Source organism: Lissotriton helveticus, chromosome 2_1 (genome assembly GCF_964261635.1).
Source record: "Lissotriton helveticus chromosome 2_1, aLisHel1.1, whole genome shotgun sequence".
Lineage (NCBI taxonomy): Eukaryota > Metazoa > Chordata > Amphibia > Caudata > Salamandridae > Lissotriton > Lissotriton helveticus.
Window position 1 is genome coordinate 314,004,202 of NC_136059.1, and position 23,471 is coordinate 314,027,672.

At 45.3% G+C, this 23,471-nt stretch overlaps 1 protein-coding gene across 1 annotated transcript in view; it reads right to left on the reverse strand.

The window, feature by feature from the left end:
* The window catches only part of PDZD2 (PDZ domain containing 2), a 1,063,478-nt gene that overhangs the window by 327,852 nt on the left and 712,155 nt on the right, over nucleotides 1–23,471 (reverse strand). The window contains exon 6 of the mRNA XM_078674899.1: nucleotides 7,304–7,415. Within this exon, the coding sequence (XP_078531025.1) occupies nucleotides 7,304–7,415 (112 nt within the window). The remainder of the gene's footprint in view (nucleotides 1–7,303; nucleotides 7,416–23,471) is intronic.

Here is a 23,471-nt window from a genome sequence, read left to right on the forward strand (position 1 = left end):
TTCTCCTACGAAAGGGTGCACGCACAGGAGAAGGTAGGGGAAGAACTTCAACTATTGCATGTTGTATTTGTGCAGCTTTCTTGGAGTGAATCGGTTAGCTGGGTGTCGGATTGCAGCATGTAACAATGCCCTACTCCTCGCAGCTACCTGCAATCGATATTATGGTTTGTAAGTAATCCTGTTTCTGTCAAGTTTCATTGAAATGCCTCCCCCGTGCTGTCTGTTGCTCCCTGTGCGTGGTTCCCGGGCGGAGACGCTACAAGCAGTTCAGCGGGATGCAGCGGCTGTCTAGTTTCGAAACTCTAATAATAAGCACCGGCAGCCTCACAGTGATGCAGGCGTTTGTTTACACGCGTGACTGAGGGGAGGAGCTGTGTCATCACTCACTGCTGGGAGGGGGCGGGAAAGGGGAAGGAGAGACACAGAAGACGGCCGGAGCAGGAAGGCGGGTGCCGGCAATGCCGAAACAGATTCGGGGGCGTTCCCGGCTTTCGGCTGACGTCGCGTGACGTCGGCAAAAGCCAAAGAATGTCGGGAACGCCCCCGAATCTGGTCCGGCATTGACGGACAGGCCCCTCGTCCAATGGCTAGGCTCCATTTATGGAGCCAGCCAATAAATGACGAGGGCCGACCCAAACCCCACTACAGTTCTCATCAGGTTTTCGCCTGCGCGAAAAAGCTGCGCAGAGCGCAGCTTTCGCCAGGCAAAACCTAAAAAGGGGCCACGGGAGAGACATTTTCTCAACTTATGTTCCACCCCCACCCTCCTCCCCTTTACTGGAAATTGCCAGCGATTCACTTGTGCTCCTCGAATGCTAGTCATTGGTCAGCTGATGTGCACTCCTACATTCTTTCTTGGGGGCAGATATGGCATTGAAAATAAAGAGTATACATCTGTAGTGTCAATGCCTTAGAAAAGCTGAACATAGATAATCCCAGTGGCTTTAAAATAAAAAAAAGAGGAAAATGTACTTCCTCTGCAGAATGTCTGCATGAAACACTATTGCATGTAAAACTAATCATTTAAGCTTGAGAGGTTAGCAAACTTAATACAATGACATGTCTGCTCTCCAAATGCATCTGAATGGGAATTGAGTTCATCCTCCATTACATGATTGTGAGAGAGACAAATAAAACATCTGAGGATGTGACATTATAGTAGTAGATCTGTATAAACCCACGACTAACTTCACACTGAGTGTATATTATTTTCAGATTTACATCTGTGACCAGCTCTTCAACCCATGCTAATTTTATATGCAAGAATACTGTCATCCAACACTGTAAAAAGAAAACTTTGGTCTCTATAACATATAGTCACTTTGCCCTCTGTCATTCTTACAAAATTCCACATTGCGGAATACAAATCTTGTAATTGTAAATTGACAACATTTCATCTTGAGAAATGGTCAAGTTGATATTCAGTCAAATTAAAGTAAAACCAATGGACTACTTGAAAAATGATTTCCCTCAAACCTGGTACCAAACTCCATTTCTGAGGTGGGAAAAATAACTAATGCTTCATACAACTGAAGGAGAACTACTTCTTTTGAATTACTTCTTTGGTAGCAGAATATAAAAATTGTTGCAGTAGTCTGTTTTATGTGTCTACTGTAATCTTGTCAGTAAATGAGCACTGAATAGAAAGAATATATTAAAACCTACAAAAGTGTTTATCAGAAAAGTTCAACAAGTATTTCTACATAAAGCAGAGTATCAATTACGTCAATGTATTCCATGGTCATACTTTATGCAGTGCCTTTGCCTCATGTAGTAGCACTTTTTGAAACCTGGAAAGCTCATTGTCTGGTGTATAATTATACCGGATTAGTGATGATTGAAATGCTTGACATAATGCTTAGTGATGGTTAGTGTTAGCTCCTTTACATGGATATGATGCGCCAGATATTCAAAGTGTACTGAGTGTAAGGGTTAAGCCTTCTTGCTTAGTTTGTTTTATGGTTGTTCATTGTCTGAGCAGAACTATTACATCTCGTTAGTCACAGGAATCATGCAGTAGACTAACATTCACCCACAAGAACACTTATACTCATATAATGAAAACCAAGTGTTATTCACAGTTCACACTTCACTAATAATTCTTTATGTGTTTCACTCTAAATCTCATTAGTAAAGGAAGTCATAGGACCCTCTTCACAAAGGTAAGTCTGCATCGGTACCTCTCCACCTACACCTCTGTTTAAATACACCATTTCTATATGGAGATCTTCACCAAATGTAGACCTACACGTCTCTATACCCGTAAATAAGGGATTGGAGACACCTCTGACCAACTTTACAACTGTGATGTTACATATAGTAACTTTTTAGCTATTTGTGGAGATCTCCACCAGGGGGTAGAGATTGCCCTTTAGAAAGCAATAAAGAGTTGTAATAAAATGTCATAAAAAAAATATATGAAAAAAAATAGTAAAGCACATCTAATTCATTCCTATTCACATACGACTTCCACAGTAACAAGGAACAACAGACCTGCAGTAACCTCTAAATAATTATTAAATTTTAACTTATTTTTTAAAATTTTTAATTAGTTTCTCAGCAATTTAAATTACATATTAAATGCCCCCTCCCCCACCCCTTACAGTATTATCTGTGTTTAAGGTGATACAGTTTTGGATGCAAATTATGTATTATTTGATATATAATTTCAATTGAAACAAAATAATCTATCATTTACAATATCTTTTATTTGAATGTTGTGTGTATTAAAATATTAACATCTAAAACAATAATGCTGAATACATTTAAGTAAAGTTTAATGTAACATATTACTTAATGTACACTATTGTAGGATTTCCTGTGCAGTTTTTGATCTTGTGCGAAGGCACAGATTTTGGATTAAACGGTCAGGTATGGCCTTAGACCCTGCACTGTTATGCCTTACAAAAATAGTGTACTGACAGAGTTCTTCTCAGCAAACAGTTATTCATCACAAGCAGAATTAAACAGAAGTATTTACTTGCCCCCACTAATGTTTTGCTACACACATATGACATCTATCAGGAAGTTTTGAAAGCTTGCTGAGTTAGACCTTTTATTAAAGGATTCAAGATTCTGGCCCTCCTCTGTGCAGATGATGCTATCATTACCGCTCGCACCCTAAAAGGATTGCAGGCCCAACAAACCGCTATGAATAAGTATTGCCAAGAAAACCGACTTAAGATGAACAGCCAAGAAACAAAGACTGTGTTCAAGAAAACTGGAGAGGCAAGAAAGTGTTAACTAACAGTGGGACAATCCTTGGAGAACTCTGACCATTTCAAATACCCTACAGTGTGGTACACACATTATAAAGACATAGAGGAATCTGATGTCCTTGCCCACGGTTATCGATTTTCACCTCACATCAATCATGTGGTCCAAGAAAAGGCTGGAAGCCAAATCGCATAAGAACAACAAATCTGGGGCCTGGACAACAACACACTAAATTTAAGCGGCCACAAAAGAATATCCTGAGTCAGTACTAACACACACTGGAATCTGACATTGGATACAACCCCCATCCACAACAGATGGCAAATGCACCAATAACATATGAACTGAAGAGTCTTAGGTAGTTCAGGACAAATGTAGTAGATAATGTGTGGAAGGAGGACTTCTCTATGTGTATCAAGCCGTAATATGTCAGATCTTGGGAGAATGAAGTTCAACAACTCAGATTCACTCTGACAGGAGGCAACCTCAGTTAGAAGGCTAGGCCTGTAAAAAGATATAATACTAATGTAAGTAAAAACGTTTCCCAATCTTTATTCCGGTTCAGAGCACTGGAAAATGTTCATACAGCAGGCCAGTCTGGCCTTTCATGACTCATAACATATGAGAATTTACATGGTGAAGCTAACAAACCCCAAACAGTGGACATTGCTTGCCATGACAAGAAGTTGAGCCCTTCCCCTAAGATCCCTGGAAAAGAAAAGATATCAAGTTTCCTCAGCAGATTGCACCTGCGGCATAGCTGATGACCTGACTCACTGCTTGCTAAAATGTCCAAGATACAACATAATCAGAGGAAACACAATAAAGTGCATCCTAGAAAGCCAACAGTTGGAGACAGATAACAGATCTATTTTCTACCTACTCAATGATATCTCTGAGGCTACGACACAATATATGGGGCAATACCTTGTTAAAAATTGAGAGTTAAAGAGAAAAGATCCAGGCAAACATGTCCATTTTTTTGTCTGACCTACTGCCTCTTTCTTCAGTGGCATAGCGAGGCCAGGATGAGGCATATAGATTGATACCTAGAAAAAGGGTGGGATTTTTGCTTTACCTTTTTTCTATAATTTTTGAGTTAGTCATTTGTTCAATTGCCAATGACTTTTGAAATTGTATTTAACTAATTTTCCTTTCATTGATATATAGATACTCCTGTGCGAAAGACATTCTTTGCTGAAAGCACCAATCCAAAAACTTCAAATTTAAGAATATTGGAGTACTGTAAAAGTTGTTCAGGGTTCAGTTACAGAGGAAACTGCGTATGATCTTCAATTATATAAGACATTATCTCATGTGTTCCATGAAAGACAATACGCTAAATTCCACCTCCTTGAGACATGAATGGCTCATTGAAATAAAAAGAAGACTCATTTATCTTAGTTAGGATCAGAAGGTACATTAATACATAAGCACCCATGCACGTACAATAATCACCCCCACAGACAGTTCCACATTAATTAGCTTTGAAGAAATACAACTTAACTGGATGATCATTGGCATAATATATTTGACAGTCATGCATTGCCTTTCAACTTGATGTTCGGTCTAAAACTCTCTTGGTTTAAAATAAATAGTTGAATGTCCTAGGTGTTGCAGTATTTAACTCATTCTGAGTTATTGACAAATTAATCCAGCATCAGAAAATGAACAGGAAGATTTATATTTGCAATGGCCAATACAAATTCTGGCTCCTTGTGGGGGAAGGATGTTCTAAATTGACAGCCTGTCACAAAGTAAATTTCCACATTCACAGGAATTTCCACCGTTTCACATTCTGCACATCAGGGATACAATTTTACATTCGTAAACTCGTGGTTTTGCACCCCAGAGATGTTTACGAATCAGGTCACTGTTTTTAACCTCACATTCGATTACTCGTGCCTGGATGCAGTGTTCGCTATTATTTACGCTTTCACTTGAAGTGGGTAGGTAAATGTAGCAGCTTTTAGTTGTGAAATTAATGCTGTCTTACTTGGATCTTTTTCAAACTCTATCCCTTCAACTATTTATGAATTACGTAAGCCTTATAAATAAGAAATGGAATATGAAATTATGCTCATAATACTTTCGGAAAGCAATCTGCGTGTTCCATCTTATTGACAAAGTTGTCAATTTGCATTATCCTGCAAAATGATTCAATTAAAAACAGAGCTACTTCCCTCGCCTTATAGGATTGTATGACCAAGCTTGAGTCGGTTTAAAGTTAAATCCAATGATGGTATTGGCTTTACAAGAATCATGTTTCAAGGAAGTTCACCAACTTCATATTTGTGCTCCACCTCTAACACAAAGCATCGAGAATACTGATTGGAGTTCATTCTCTACGTAAAATATATATGGTGGAATATGAATTAACTCCATTTATGTTGAGGGAGCAGAGTATTTGAAAGAGCTGCCATGCTCTATATCCTGCCCCACAAGGTTATCCAAGCAAGCATTGACGACTTTCGTATCTCTTTATGAAGTGTGAGCAGGGGAGATGTGGAGACAAGGTGCAGGCAATATACTAGCAAACCTGCTCCCTGCTGCTGTTGCTTCCTCTGTCCTTTTAAATTCTGGCTTGATAGTGCAGACATCCTGAGGACATATGGCTGCCAACTCTTTAAATTATACATAGAATGGGCTTTGGCTCCACTCAGAGGAGTATTATTCGCTCAGCTCTTGCTATTGGCTGATTAGTGGCAGTGATGGACTGGCCTGTCCGGGACTCTGTCACGGCTACATGAGCCAGCTTGGAAGGACTCAAAAGTATGCTATTTTGTTTTTGGTCCTGTGGGATGTGACAGAATTAAAAGAACCGGCTTACACATCGGCCCTTTGAAGCCGGATCATCTGACACTGCCCAAGTACCCGACAGGTCAGCCCAATACTGTTTAGTGTATCATTTCACCTTCCACAAAGTCCCTCTTATAGAATGCATAAGGACAGTTTTTCTATATGAAAAGTGCACGCGATAATAAAACTTCGTGTAATATCCAATTCTTTATCACCCATATGGATTCTATAGAGAAAGCAACCTTTTTTGTTAACTATTTTTTTCCAGCGTTAGCGAAGCCAATAAGGCAGATTTTGATTAACTGCATTTTTGAATGCCTCTATTTGTGGGTTGGCACATTGAATTCCAACCTTTTGGCTTTGCCAATGACTGTTTCTCCCACGGGCTGGCCCCCATTCCATACACTTTTCGATGGAGCACAACCAAGGCCATAGACAGCTCAACTTCATTTAGGTAAGGAAATTACCAAGGTGACCCATCATCCAGTCTCAGGATGCAGGAAGGGCTGGCCCAGACTTAATACTGTATCCTGCAGCCATGTCTCATCTCCATACATGGGCCATATGGTTTCTAGAAGAGACAATCATGTCATGCTCAGAAATCTCTACATGATCAGGAGCACTTGACGAATGCTGGCAATGAAAGTATTGTGTGCTGAAGGCACACAATACACATTCAATACAAGGAGTTGCCTAAACAGAGTTGTGTGGAGATAATAATCCACAGATGGTAGTATGTGTGAGAGACAACAGCTGTATGCACGTGTGCTCTTGAGTGCGTAGGGTCTGTGATAGCAGTGTGGGTGACAGGAGCTGAGGAAGCATATGAGAGCAATGTGTTGGACTGTGGGTAGCTAAAGTATGTGTTCACAAATATGAAAGCGGACTTTTTCACCAACACCCATTGGTCCTGTGTGTTCTGCGACTGATCTGCTATGTATGTGTAATAGTGGGGTCTCTAAACACTTTAGTACATACAAGTGAAGTGAACATTGTGGCTACTGGTTGGGAGCTTTACTGTGCTGTGCATTATTGCATGTGCCTCCTGTTTTTGATTGGTGTATGTGGACATTCCATACATTTCGGCAAACACTGACCACAGAAGCACAAAGCCCTGGAAGTTCAAATCCACCGGAAATGAAGGAAATTCTACAGAAGGGGGCCTCCCATGCTGTGCCTCATAGAACAGAAATAGTACTGATTTAGTCCCAAGTTATTTGGCATGATACATAATTCTGAATGTTAACAATGTGTACGGAAATCAGTAGAAAATGTTAAATCTTTTTACCTTGAGACCGGCTTCTGTATTTCATAAGACTGCCTCCTAGGGTGGGGCTTCTGCAGACTCCTTTGGAAATTTCTGTGTAGCCACAATCTTGAACTTTGTTTATTTCTGTTTCCTGCAAAATAAAAGGAAACATGCTACGTGAGCATAGTTGTCACTGTATAAATATCAAAAGTACCTTTTTTAGCCTCTAATTGATATAAACTTCCATTTTGTAAAAAAGAAAAGACAACCTCTCGCATTATCCATTACACATTAGTTGTATTTCGTGGAAACCCCTTATAATCCCCTACATATCAGCACTCTCCAGGCTTCCCGGACCCCCTCAACTTAGCTAAATGTGAGCCTCCCTTCTCTCACCATCTGACAGATGGTCATGAGAAGGGGGAGGGGGTAGCACCTCAAAGGAGTCAATGAGAGAGAATTGGGTTGCTCTGCTGCTTCCCACCCTCTCAACCATTGGGTGTAAGAAATGATGAGGTATAGCAGAATTCAGAATAGGTTGGTAGGGAGGGAGAAAAAATCCCCAAACCCCCTGCACACAGCCCATTGGGAGCTCTGTTCTCATTCCCTTACCCAAGTGACTCTCAATAGAATTAGCAAACTTATTTCAATAGTCTAGTTTTGGGTCGTCAGATGCCTCTACACTTGAAAACAAGACATAGAAGCCTCAGATAAACAGAAAATGAAAAACATGCCTTCTAAGACCCCACAGGTCAATTCACTGGTTCTAAAGCAGATTGCTCCTTTCACAATTGAATTTGCAATCGATGTAAGAAAAACTAGACCCGACTAAGTGGCAGTTCTGCAATCCATCAAACAGGTACAACCGTGGAATAATAGTGAGTCACCAAGACCGCAGAAAAGTCCACTAACGTTAGCACACAGCTATTTGTTGATAGAAGCTTCAAAGTTGTGAGTGACTGTTAGGCTCCTAAACACAAACAGCCACTCTAAGCAACTGTAACCTAATACTTACAACAGCTTCCATCAAATACCCAAAAGATGTCCAATATATACTTACGCTCTACTCTAATAGTATTGAATGGAACACATGAGTAGCACCCATAATCAACTACGCATCAATTCGGTACGTTGAATAAAAACAGGCATGCTGTATCACTCCAGACAGTTTGAGTTTGACAATGCTACACTAGTGGCAATTCACCGTTACAGAAATGATAGAAAGAATTACATATCCATCCCATGGAAAATACAAATTGAGTAGGATGGAATACTTTTTGGTAATATTAGAGGACTTGACCCTATCCTATCAGTTTTGATCTGGAGACTGGGAGCAGTATGGTTGTAAGTTTGAAGTTTACCAAGATGATGTCAACTGGTAAGGTCATTTCTGTCAAGCGCGTTTGTACTTTATCTTTAAAGAGAAGCAAGAGCCACCCATCCCTTTAAGGTATTTACAAAATGTCAGTCTTAAAGGAGTCCGCTCCTATGTGAATACTCAAAGGGTTCAATCAGTAATGGGATCTATTGAGCATTTCTATGGTTTTCATTTTTAGGAGTAAGGGTAGGTGATTACCGTTCGTAACCCTGGGAGGATAACAGAATTAAGATTTAGCTCTCCAATGTTAATCAACGAATTGGAAGAGAAATGATAGACTGAAGAATGGGGAGAAAGCCCTACCTCAAATACTATTGACGACCAACACTTTCCGGGTTGGCATCGTGTGGCTCCATCATAATGATAACTCCACTTACTTTGCACATTTGTGAGTAGAGCAACCGAGCCAGGTGCCTGCCCCTATGCATGGCTGTGGCTTAACAAATGTTGTCTGGGCCCCTTTGCTTATAAATGATCAAGTCAACTAAGTACAGTCACAAGGAAAGTAAAGCAACAGTTACAGATTTTTTTTAGATCGAGATCTTAAAAGGTTTATTCATTACCATTGTGGGAAAAAACACACCTGCGGGGAGTCAACATAGAACTTGCAATGAGATCCTCCTCCCTATATGTTTGGGTTGACTCAACACTTTCGGCCTCAATACAGAACAGATACTAGAAATCACAGCATAAATTATCAAACTTTGTGTGATAGTAGTATGTGATAAGGATTTACAGATGGTATGGGGTCAGGCTTTTTTTAAAACTCAGTTTAAGTTTTAAGAGACTCAAGTTCCTAACTGCACTGAGTAAGTGAGGATAATGGCAAAGAGCGAAGGTTCTTTTAAAGGGGACAACGATTCCTGGCTGACACAGGACACTTGCTATAGCAGCTAAATTGTGACTGACAGCGAGATGATGGGAAGTGAGTAAAGCTGATTTAAGACTGTAATTAGGGGGGCGCTAGAGGGCGCACACGCGGAATGGCTGCTTGACACTGCAGCTCCCGCACCTTGGCCATAGATCCTGACTTATCCTTGACCACGGATGACCGGCATCGCCCCTGATTCAACCACCTGACACACAACACTGCCCTTCACACTCGTCCCGGAGCTCGTCTCTATCCTGTCACCGGAGGCGGAGATCTCGCCGAGTGAAGTTGGCCCGGCGAGAGCCCGAGTTGCTGCTGGACACGGTGGCCGGCTGCGGGGCTCTACGAGAGGTCGGTGCTCGACACGCAGCTCTAGGCCCTGCCTACCCCGGAGCTCGCGGTCGCCGTGCACACCCCATATTGCCCTAGGATAGCTGCATGACCTGGGGGTCTGCTGCTTGGCCGCCGGTCCCCCACAGCAAGTGGGCGCGGGGTGTGCCCACGCCGGACGATTGCCTTGCAGAACCCCCGGAAGACTGTGTGGCCTGGTGGAGCGGGGCCTGCAGCCAACGTCTACCGGAGACTGCTGCCGCCCTGCTGTGCGTGGTGAGTGGTGTCCCTCCTGCGGTTCCTGCCTCCCGCTGCTACCCTGCGCCTGTCACCTGCTGCGGCTGGAGTGGGCTGCGAGGCCCTGCATCGATCCTTGACTGACCTGCTCGAGCCCCGGGGCCTGCCGGCCCGCCTGCTCCTCCTTGGGCTCCTGCAGGGACACCTGGCTACCTGTGGTTTCACGGCCGCGCGGCCCCCCCACTGCTCCCGATTGTCTACCCGATCGGGCCTGCCGGATACCTGCACCACGACCTCCGGTTTTCCTCTGCGGGACAACACGTTGCACTTTCTTCCGCGCTTCCTGGCCTGACGTCGGACCTGCCTCCCCGGGGAGCACTCGCGCTGCGGCGACCCTGTCTGCACTTGCTGGTGCTACTGCCTCATCGCGACCATGAGACGGACAGCCTTGGCCACCGGCCTGACCCCTCCTGCCTGCCGCCACTGCGGCAACGCGTGCCATACTGCCCTCCTGGACCGCGGCTGGACGCCCCTGCCCACAGGTGTTAGGAGTGGGTTTTTTCACACGCTTCGACCTACCTATCTGTCTGGTCACGGTTGGCGCTGTGCTGGTACGGCCTGGACGGACAGCAGCACCGATCTAGTATCCCAAGATGGTTCGTCCTGAGAACCGCCAAACAAAGATTAGCTTCGACGGCGCCAAGAAATCCACGAAGGCAGTCCCTGCTGATCCTGGCTCCAGCGCCGCTTCCACCTCCACTCTTTCCTCTCCTGCCAAGGAACTTGACCTACATCATCTCTTTCAGGAAATGCGACAGGGGTTCGCAACCGTGGTGGAGAAGGTGGATGGTGTAACCGCTAGACTTGACGCTCTGGCCCACAGGGTAGATCGGCATGAAGAAAGGCTTGCTGCCACGGAGCAGCGCATTTCCGATGCAGATGATGTTGCCTCCACTCATACCACGCAGTTGGCTCGCATGGACAATCTTCTCAGGATTATAGCAGCAAAGAACGAAGATTTGGAAGCCCGTAGTCGACGCAACAACATCCGCGTCACGGGTATTCTGGAGTCCACCAACACTGGCAGGATGGAGCTCTACGTTGAAAAGATCCTCAAGGGATCCATAGGCGAGGATGTTTTTTCTCCACAGTTCATCGTTGAGCGCGCGCATCGCTCCTTGGCGCCTGTCCCTAAACCCGGCCTGCCACCCAGGCCAATCATCGCCAAACTGTTAAACTACCGCGACCGCGACATGGCGCTGAGGGCTGCTCGCACTCAGCAAGCCCTCCAATACGATGGCGTAACCTTTTCTATCTATCCGGATTTTACCCCTCTGGTGCAGGAGGAACGGCGTAAATTTCTCCCTGTGATGAAGAAATTACGTGAGGCGCAACTGGACTACGCCCTACTCTACCCAGCGAAACTGCGGATCACGCATCAGGGGAAGCAACGATTCTTCACGAACCCTCAGAAAGCCGAAGATTACTTGAAATCACTCCGTAGGGCCTGGGGAGGTGACCGTGCTGCTGCTGCCGACTTAGGAGATGATGATCCTTCTGCTGCGGAGATCGACAACTGACCATTGGCATCTATCTGAACTGAACCTTTGTCTACCCAGTATGGGCATGCTACCTCTTCATCATACATGCTCCGAGGTGGCTGCCTCTTCGACGGGACTTGGCGGTGTCTGGACACTTCTGTGGTAATGTATACCAGGATCCGCTTGCCTAGCCCTGGCCTCCACCGAGGGCGGTACAGTTTTTGGAGGCCAATGGCGGGTACAGCGGTTGTGCGCCCTTGATGTCGTTACCCCATCGGGTGTACCCCATGATGACTGTTGTTATGTTGGACTTTGATGTTGGGGAAGGGGGCGGAGGGGGACTGAGGGAGGGACTGGATGGCTGCAGGCAAGTTCGGGGCACTGTGGTGGGTGGGGGGGGTCCGTTGGGGTGTTGTTCTATGAAGAGGCAAAGACTACTAATATTGGTGCAATTAGTGCTGGGGGTGTTGGCGGGTGAGCGGGAGGAGGGATGTTGGGAGAGGAACAATGACTGTTGGCGTGGTTGGGATGCCGTAGTGGGAGGGGGGCTGGGATGCTGGATGAAGAGGCAGTTATCGCTTGGACTACAGTTGCAGAACATATACTGGTGCATGAGCCTGTATGGATGGGATGGGTCAGGCCTGGACTCGCTGCCCAAGTTGACACTGCTGCTGATATTGTTGATTTGTCTATGGCTCCTCTAAATGCAAACGCTAAATTAACATGTCTATCATGGAATATCCGGGGCTTGAATAATGCTCAAAAATGTCGTAATGTCATTGCCTACCTGGCTAGACATCATGTCCAGGTTGCCATGCTGCAGGAAACCCACCTGCCGCCACGAGATAGGACCACCTTTGCAAGCAGATGGGCTGGGGACCGCATTTTTTCCTCATACTCAAATTATGCGAGGGGAGTTGCTATCCTAATAGCTCGCACTGTACCGTTTCAGAAAGTTGGGGAACTAGTTGATGGTGAGGGGCGCTATGCCTTACTGTGGGGTAGAATTGGCCGAGACACATACACGTTTGTGGTGGGGTACGCACCGAATGTGGATACACCTGCTTTTTTCACCACACTGTGGGGCAAGATACTAGCTGCAGGCTCGCGTCATATAATTTGGGGTGGTGATTTCAACCTGGCATTGTTTCCTCCATTGGACAGGGCAGACGGGGCTTGCTCCTATAAACCCAGAGCGCGTGAGGCGGTGGAGGGTATGATCGAGGAGGGAGAGTTGATGGATGCCTGGAGACATTTACACCCATGTAGGAAGGAGGGCACACACTTTACCTCACACACGGGAACGTGGGCGCGATTGGACTATTTCCTGATCACCAAGGGGTTAGCCACTGAGTTGGAAGAGGTGGAACATCTGCCGAGGACATACTCTGATCACAGTCCCATTCTGCTTAGATTTCACACCCCTGGGTGGCATGGCCAGAGGCCCCATTGGAGATTATGCCCTGACATATTGCTGGATACTCTGTTTCGCGCTGAGCTGGGGGAGGAGATAGCTGCCTTTTTTCCCAGAAATAAGGACTCGGTAGACTCGGTGGAACACATCTGGGAGGCCTTCAAGGTAACTGTCAGGGGTTATTGCATCTCCAAAAGCTATGGGGTTTTGCGTGACATCCTCCGTACCCTTACCAAACCTGAAAAGGAGCTGAAAGCTCTGGAAGTCCGCATGGTAGAAGACACTAGTCCCGACTTATGTGCGGCTTTCAGGGAAACGTTATCGAAGTACGAGGAGGAGGCTACCAGGGAATCTAAGTTCCGTGGGAAACATTGGATAGCCTGTAGATATTGTGAGGGAGATCGTCCTGGGAGGGTCCTTGCCACACTTACGCGAACTCCACGAGATCGCAATGTCGTCTTCGAACTTGCGGACACCAACGGCGACGTACTCAGAAATGCGGACGAGGTTCTCAGTGCATTTACAACACACTACCGCTCGCTTTACACTACCAGCGCCGGGTCGGACACTTCCTATTCTGACTATTTAGCGGACGTCGCGTTGTGTTGGCTCAGTGATGGGGATAGGGCATTCCTGGGGGCACCTTTCGAACTCGATGAGATCCGGGATGCCATCATGTCCCTCCAGAATGATAAAGCACCGGGCCTCGATGGCATTCCTGCCGAGTTCTACAAGACTTACATCGACATAATGGCACCTGTCCTTCGCGAGGTTTATATAGAATCCTTCAACGATGGCGTCCTTCCGTGCTCCATGCGGGAGGTGGTAATCACGTCTCTCCTGAAGCCTGACAAGGACCCAACTTCCTGCAATTCTTACCGACCACTTTCTCTCCTCAACTGCGATGTTAAAATACTAGCTAAGGTTCTGGCTACTAGACTATCTCTACTGATGACTCGCATTGTACTACCCGACCAATCGGGATTTGTCGCAGGCCGCTCCACGTCGCATAACCTCCGTACCCTTTTTTCTCTCCTCCGCACTGTTCATCCAGACATACCGATCGCGGCCGTCTTTCTAGATGCTACCAAAGCATTCGATTCCGTCGAATGGCCATACTTATTTGCCGTTCTGACAGCTATGGGTTTCCCGCCCCTGTTTATATCATGGGTCCGTCTACTTTATACTCGACCTACGGCGCGAGTTTTGGTCAACTCTCGACTCTCACAACCAATTGATATTACTAGAGGCACGCGTCAGGGCTGTCCACTCTCACCCTTATTGTTTGCTATAGCTGTGGAGCCTCTCGCCTGTCGCATACGTCAGCTACACCGTGACGGGCGATTCAGTGCCTACAGAGGCAAATAGACGTGTCCCTTTATGCGGACGATATCACATTATATGTTAAACACCCCGAGACACACCTCAATCCCTTACTCAGGGAGTTTCTAGTGTTTGGGGGACAATCGGGAATGCATATTAATTGGTCTAAATCGCAAATTTTTCCCTTAACGGATGCGATGGATGAATTCCCCCTTGATTATCCGTTGGAGTGGTGCCGGGCGGATCTCCGCTACTTGGGGGTTCGCGTCTCCCGTGATAGGGAGGAGACTCTACGATCCAATTATGGGGTCGCAATTACCAAACTGACTGCATCTGTGGACAGATGGCTCACCTTACCGCTTTCCATGGCTGGGAGAGCATCCCTCATCAAAATGGTTATCCTCCCCAAATTTCTTTATTTCTTTCTTAACATTCCTTATTTCCCAGGCGCTTTTTTCTTCCGGACCCTAAAAGGGGAGCTACGCCGACTGTTTTGGGGTGGCAAGAACCCGCGGCTCAAGTGGTCTACGCTCACCCTCCCCTATGACAAAGGCGGTTTTGATGTCCCCGACTTCGAGGAGTACTATTTATGCGCACAAGCGCAATTCGCCTACCACTGGATGGCTCCCACGCCATTCATGCCCCATATAGCGGTGGAGGACTGGATCGTACACCCCATACCGTTGAATGGTCTGCTCCACTGTCCAGAAGCATCCATCACCACTCCAAATACCTCGGTATCATGCACTATGGATGCATGGCGCCGCATTGCTAAGAGATTGGCTTGCCTCCTGCCATATTCACCGAGGCTGCCACTTGCCTATCACCCTGACCTCACCTTACTGAGGGAACAGGGATTCCGCAACCTCTGTGCGAAGGTTCGTGTCTCGACCTGGGGTGATTTGTTCTCAAATGGCAAGTTCAAATCAGCGGACCTTTTCTTTGCGGCGCACAACTATACCCCTCTAGAACTTTTCTACTACATCCGTTTACGTGCAGGAATGAGGGACGTTCTTCCTAATTTCCCTGATGAACCGGATACACTACCCCCACTACATTTCCTGTTATGCTCTCAGGACGGGACTCACCTGGTCTCTGGCCTTTACCGCCAACTCCGAACCACGGCCTTGAGGCTGGATTCCAATGCTCGGGCACACTGGGCCTCTGAACTTGCAATCGGCATCACTGATGACCAATGGCTCTATTGCTGTGCGCTCACCTCCCGTATATCTGCCAGTAGCAGATTGAAAATTATACATTACAAATACCTACAGCGACTGTACTATACGCCGGTGCGGAAACATAGATTTGGCTTAGCAGATAACGATCGATGTCTGCGATGCCGAGCAGAACATGCAGATTTTTTACACTTGGCATGGGAGTGCCCCCAGGTGGCACAATATTGGCAACAGGTGACGGCTGCTCTTGCGGAAATGACGAACGCAGCTGTGCCTGTTGACCCCTTGGTGACGCTCCTTGGATACACTCAACTGATTCCTAGCTCTTCCCGGAGATTTGTAGACACTGCGCTCCTATTGGCTAAGAGACGAGTGGCTTGTCGATGGGGTCGGGGTAGGGCACCTAAATTCAAGAACTGGTTAGAGGACTTGACCTACTGTCAGGACCAACACACTACATTTGCTGAATTGCTGCCCATCTCCAGTCGACCCAGGGACATATGGGGCCCGCTAGTGTCCTATCTGCTAGCACACACTGATGATGCGGACACGTCGGAGGGCGGCCCGGATGCTCTCTAAGGATCTTCCTTGCGAACCTGACAGGGGCAGTTAGTTCTGATCCTACCTCCACATACAGGTGTGTCCCACACCCATCACGACATATTGTTCCAGAGGCGCAGGGCTAGCGTCCTTACATCCTTCTTCCACACGATGCCTGCTGTTGGGGTCCCCCCGTTCGGAGATTGCTGTTTCCCTCACATGTATGGTCCTAACTACTGTCCATCGCACCTGCCGCATACACACACATTATCCTTACCTCGCCACAAAACACAGCACCACATATGCAGAGGTCAGTGGACGTGTAAGCTCCCTAATGGTTAAACGGAGCTGCGAATACGGCGAATTGCATGATCATCCCTACCTAAGCTGCCTTACCGGCCAGACACCTCTTATTCTTTTTTTTTGTTTGTTTTGTTCTGAAGAAGATTAAATTGCCTCTTGGGTTTTTGAAGTTGGGGAGTTCTGTTTGATGTTATGATACTATACGTAAATCTCGAAAACACTGTTCTGCTGCTGCTCTTCCCTCAGGTGCTCCACGACACCACAGGTGTACAATCTGCCACCGGGATGCCGGTTTAAAGGCTGTGTTATGATGTTTGCGCCATGCTGCCGGCCTCCGGGTTGTGGACATGCACAGCTGTGTACTTCTTTTCAAATGATGCAATAAAGCAGTGTTGAACTAAAAAAATAACTAAAAAAAAAGACTGTAATTAGCGAATTTCTGCCGCATCTAGAAAATGTGGTGAAGAAGAAATCATTGAGGTAACAGGCCGCACCAGATTAAGTGAAAAAGTGCATGGTTGTTGCAGGGCAAAAAAAAAAAGTAGGGCTTGCATGGGACGATTCTATGAAAGAAAAGATGTGGTAAATAGTGATGGGTGGGGAAAATATTCTGCAAAGGCCAGAAGGACCACATGCATCCAGGAGTTTATTGACCAAGTTGATTGGTGTCTTCTACGCACATATTAGGATCACTAGAAAGCATAAACACAAAGTATTGAGGAGTCAAAAGTGCAGAGTATTGTCTCAATTAGAGGCAGGGCCCAGAGCAACTCAGCTAAACGTAAAACTAGAGGGGGCAGAAAGGAGCTTTCTATGTATAGTTGTCCACATACACTTATTTGAGGGTAATAAACAGTTTTGAGGACGTGGACAGCTGAGTATCTGGGAGGAAAAACTGATCAAGTAAAAAAAAAAAAGAGCTCTAATTTCATTGCACTGTTTATTAAACAGCACCAGCACGTAATTAAGTGAAGGTGTAGTCAAAGACAAATCAAGAACTGTTTTTTATTTTGTCGAAATTTGTATTATTATTTTTAATTAAATGTTTTAAATATATGTGAGGCTTTGAGTGGTGGGCTGTATTGGATTTGGGAGAAAGACATTGTAATATCTATATAGTTGTAACTGTACAATTGTATACTTTATAAGTAGGCGTGGCTGAATGATGCAACGTGCATTGTTGTTTTACGGTACTAAAATTGTCGATTTTAGGAATTTCAAATGTGTGAATCAAGTTTACAAAAAGAGTCTTCAACTGCAAAAGGCTATGAGCTGAGATGGCCCTTCTGCCAAGAGGGGCTCAGCAATGCACTCTGGATAGTGCCGCAAAGGGCAAAACAGAACTTATTGTTGGATTCTGGGAAAAGGTGGAGCAGATGTGTGCCGGTAGAACGGATACGCCCAGTGGAGGCAACATTGGAACTGGAAGAAGAAACATGCCTGGACTTGGGTCTGGCTGCTAGTGGGTGGCGAAGACTGGCTTTACATTGGGATGCCCGGTGTGCATGGCTGCGGCTTCTTGGTACTTGTTTGTGTAGCATGGGGCAGTGGGCGTGGCCTTCTCCAGGGGTGCGGTTACTGTCCAAGCAGTCCAGAAGTGAAATAAAAAAGAGGAAGCAATATAGAGTAGCAAATTCCCTTTTCCATTCCTGAATATTTTATTGTCAGGCGTTATAAGTAACAGGCACAACTTTCTATACAATATGAGAGTTGTGATTTCAGACAGAAATAAGTGAACCTTTGGAAAACAGTTTAGCAGCAGTGGAATCCAGTGCATATGCCCCACTAGTAGATGAATAACTATCACCTACTTGTATTACGAGTCTTTTGGGACATGTCCACATCCTCCAACATCCCCGGACCCCCAATATTCGCACTCTTTGTATATGTGTAGGGGCCTTGCTAACAAACAGTTGATTTTCTCAGGTGACAGGGTTGGCAATTATCCCCTACATTTCACTGGCTTTTAAAATTGACTTCTAATATTCTTTCATAACGGTATAAGAATAGGAACTGTAGTCCATGTCAAAAATCTTTTTTTTTGTTTTGTTTCACTGAACACAACGCAGAACATCTTGTGTGTATTAGTGCGGTTGCAGGGTTTGAAAATAACAAATTTCCACATGTCTGTGTGGCTTTAAAACAAAGCAATTTAAAATTAAACTGTAATTGTAGTGGAATGATTTTATTAGACCACCCACTCTCAGTGGTGGGCTGATGGCAATGGAATTCCCAATTTTATTTAGTTAAGGGTGCAATAAGATACCTTCTACTTTAAACGCCTTAAACCAAAGAAACGGGTTTCACTTCAGCTAGTGGGTTCCACTGAAAGAGATGGTTCTCTTAAAACACACCTACCTGCCAACCTAAACCTTTACTGATGATAAAATTCGGATTCATGTCAACCAGATTTATGGTCTATGATTAACGACTGTAGGTAATTCTAATTTACCGATTCTTAAATACCGAATTTTACCGATTCGGTATTTATTAATCGGTAAATTAGAAGGTGGGAGATGTAGGTAAATTTAGAATTTGATTTACCGAATCGGAAACAATCGGTATTTACCGATTCGGTAAATACCGAATCGGTATTGCCCATTGATTCCTGTGGGCTGTGAAACCCATAGGAATCAATGGGAAATACCGATTCTGTATTTACCGAATCGGTAAATACCAAATCCTGCAAGGGTGCAGGGGGTGTCACTGTGACTCGCTCTAGCACCCCAAATACAGGCATGTGTGACATGTGGCACACATACATGCCCTAAGGGCATGTCTGTGTGTCACATGGCACAGATGTGCATGCACAGATGTGCATGCACACCTGAATTCGGTATTTTACCACCCAATAGGATTGAGTGGTAAAATACCGACTCTTAAGGGCCTGTGGCACTCTGTGAAGTGCCACCTACATCTCATTTACAGAATCGGTAAATTTACCGATTCTGTATTTTACCGATTCTGTATATTTACCGAATCGGTAAATATACCGATTCTGTAAATGACATGCCCCCTACATGCCGATTCATAAATACCGGTCGGTAACTGCCGAAATCGGCCGTTACCGACCAGTATTTTGGCTCCTACATCTGGCCCTAAATTCCTGCGACATCACATCTGATAGTGGGAAACAAATATTAGGCACTAAGGAAAATAAATTACAGGAAAGAGCTTCACTCTATCCCTTTGTGGCCATACACATAAATCCATTCTGCATGATGAAAACACTTCCCTCCAGGCAAAGGTGTTGCTGTCTATTTTTTGCCAGCTCAAAATGCCATTATTCCAATATATAACAGATTAATCATAATATGACTGCTTCTGAACTCATAAACGCCAGGAATCGTGTGTGGTCTGGTACCTGTGGCTCACAGGAAGAAATGACTATGGACCAGTTTTCTGCAGTGGGCCTCACTGTGCTAGGCTCAGCTCCATACTGTGGGAAGAAGGGATGAGCGATGAGGCTAAGGGTTCCTCTGTTCTGATTTGTGGCACTCAAAATCTGCAAAGAAGCAATATCTATTACTAAGTTGTAGTCAAACCCTACTGGCAAAGACTGCTGATGTTTTCGCAAGACCAATGCAACCAGCACTAACTGTGATAAAGACCAACCTGTGATATCATTCCCACAACCCAGCACAAGTCCATCTCTACTAAGCTCTTCAACACAAACCAAAGCTGTGGAGAACAGGGTTGCTCGAAACTATCTTCAGTATCCACCAGTAAGACGAAAGCACCAGCAACATTTGAAAAGAAGAAACGACAAAGAGAAAATGCCTGGAGCATCAGATAACCATGCCTCCAACATTAGTCACAGAGAGACACCTTCCAACATCTCAAGGCTTTTATTTTTGAGAGCCGTACTGTCTTTCGCCAAGATCCTTGTGAGAAGGTGCATAGTTACTTCCCTGAATTTTAAATTATTTTCTATTTACTGACCATGATTTCCTCAGATGCTCATTTAAATGGTTACTACCAGATATACGTAGTAAAATGGTTCAATCCACTGTTTTCCAATTTGTGATTGCTGATTTCTTTCGTTTTTGTTTGTTAGTTCAATAAAAGATGTTTCCTTTATTTATTTATTTTAAATCGGGTCAAACCTTCCATTTTTTATTCTGGTGCCTGGACTGTCACCTCACTGCTACAATACATATTTACTATTAATACTTGAGCACAACCCCTGCTACCACATGACAAAGACAGGGCAACTTTAAGGAGATCTGTGGCTTGCTACTGTGAGGTCCACGCGACAAGGGTGATGAGGAAGGTTTCATATACCACTTATTGGTACCAGTGGTGCTGGGAATGACAGTGATGGAAAGTGCCCCAAGTTTGAGCTTTGTACATTGATCCTCTTTGTAAGTATCTGCAAGATTGGTCACTGGAATACAACATCCAATTGAAAAGATGTCCCCCGCCATGTCTGGGCCGGATGATCACATAAGATATTTGAACAGAAGTCAATACGCCACAACAGGCCAGGTTCCTCCTACTGTGCTAGTTTACTGCTACCATATTAATAACACCATAGCAACAGTCACAGAAAGTCATGAAAGCTGCAGATATCTAAACGGTCATAGGAAGGTGAAGAGGAACTGATACACTGCGGCATGCCATGTGGAATATTATCCTATGCTAAGTCAGCAAAGAGGTTCATCCCCTCCCTGCATGCATGCATGCAAAAATGGATGCCGCTTGGACACAGTAACCCTGGGAGCTGCATCTAGTGCACTGCTGGTAATGTGTCTATTTCTAATGCAAGATCTCAATGTCTTCCCTTCAGCTTAAAGTACATATGTTGAGTGCCGCTGTATTTTTAAACCAACCCTTCATTTAATGCATTTTCCTTAAAGCTGGATATTGTGGATTTTGCCTCTTTTAAAGTTATCAAGTATACATCTATTAAGGGACTAGCTTTTTTTTAATTTTCCTTCTGTAGTTGGTGTATTTTATCATTCGATTGTTTAGCTTCATTGTAATCATCCTGTAATAGTGTTTGCGTTGTGTAAGATTGTCTAATGCGTTGGGAGGCTCTGGGGCCATAGATGGATGTCATCAAATGACTAATAGACAACCTTCATCACATCACTGAACAATGCTGAACGTGAACATCAAGGTCTGATATGGATTTCGTTAATGCTTCTACAGTAGTTGATAGGGGGAACTGAACAGGTTAAAGAAAACGTAATTTCTGGATTGAGGTTAAAGACGATGATATTTCTGGATAGAGTTTGGTTTCTGGCTAATGGCTCTTTTAGGGGCTTCAACACTGTTATACCCAGCGGTTTTGGGATGACTAAGATGCATCAACGACAGTCAAAATCCGCCATTCCAAATAGAATGAGTACGACACACGTGTCCGATAACCTGTGTTCACCCTCTGTTAGCTTGGCACCGAGCAGTCAGGTTTATCCTCAAAGTACTGGCTCAACACCCCCTCGCAACACACTGCATACACTACAAAGAACACACCATAAGTATAAAAACACTTGTCTTTGTATTACACAAACTCACTGAAATCAAAATGAGATACACATTGTATATACACTTTCCAGTTATATGCAATTGTCAAACATCTCTATTGAAATCAAAACGAAACACACAGTGTATATACACTTTACAGCTATATGCAATTGTCGGACTTATCCCATTGCAGAAACGTCGAACAGTCACCAGTCTCTGACTATGCATCTTGACCCAGCCCCACAGCCCTTCAACTCCGCCAGCCAACGATACCCCTTTGTCCATCCGGATTAGACCTCCAGGCACCCAACGAAACCTGCAGGAGTGTGGGATCGTAGTCCCCCCTGTAGACAAAAGGTTGTGTGGCCTGTCGTAGACCCCGACAGTCAGCTGCAGATGCCCAAAAGGCACACAAAACCCCTCACGTCTCGTCACTGTGTTTTCCAAAACAAAGCACCCTGTGGCATTGGTCCAAGGCGAGGGGGCCAACGACTGGCACTGTCATCCTCCCGACCTGGAGGCCAAACACAGTCTCAGCTCCCTGCTGGGTTCTCCCAACACCCCTCGGACACCACACGCTCTGGAGCACAGGCCCCCTGGTTACAAGCTGGCCCCACGGACTCTGCAAGCTTTCCCTGCACTCATCGAACTCCTCACATCCCTGCACCTCAGATGGGTGCTGCTCTTGTGCCCACACTCCCCTTGCACAACAAGATAATGGTGTATGTCAGGACGATCCGTGTCCCAACCATGATTACTTCCATCTGTCTATGCTGCACCCTGTGCGGTCCTTACAATCTTGTGGAGACAGTGAGATCCTTTGTGTCCTTGGGATCTCATGGACAGGAGACCAGCTCACTGGCCCTTGTAGAGTACTTCAAGACCAAGGCCATGACAGCTGGCGCTTAGCTGCAGGCAAGCAACATCCAGGCAAAATACACCAAGTGATAGTCCCCTTCACAGAGCACCAAGGCATCATAAGTGTGCAGATAGTCCAGTTGCAGTCCCTCCTGCCCTAATGATTCCTTGTGTTAATGTCCTGTATCGAACCAGTGTAGTATGGCTCCAAATCCAAAATTGTCTCTACTTTGGGAGGCCGAAACCCCAGTAGTTATACCCACCTCGACCTTTGAAGATATTGACAGTTTAAAAGGTTACCTTCACATGCACAGGCCCTCTCTAAACTTTGTCATGTCTGCTATTCTACCCCAGAAGGTTTGATTACAATCTTTAGTGGGGCCAAGACCCTGCCCCTTGAAATACAGGTGCCAATTCCACGCCCACATAACTGCCCCTTCGAAAGGCCCCTTAGAGCCAGAAGTCTGAAGTTTTCAGCGAACCCCTCGCTTACGGCCCTCTATCAGGAATGCACAGATATGGCAGCCCCGCCAGCACTCAGTTGTGAATTAGGAGGCAAACCACTAGGCACAGAGAGCAACACACATCGAAATAGGGGCATTTCCAGCACTGTAATGTCAAACCCCCTCCCACTACTGGAGAGGATTCACCATTAAGAACTCAGCGATACCAAAGACGATACCGTTAATATTCTGCCCATAGGCAATAATGCTGAAAAGCCTTTCCCTACACCCCCTCATGCTAATCCATTAAGAGAAGCAGGCT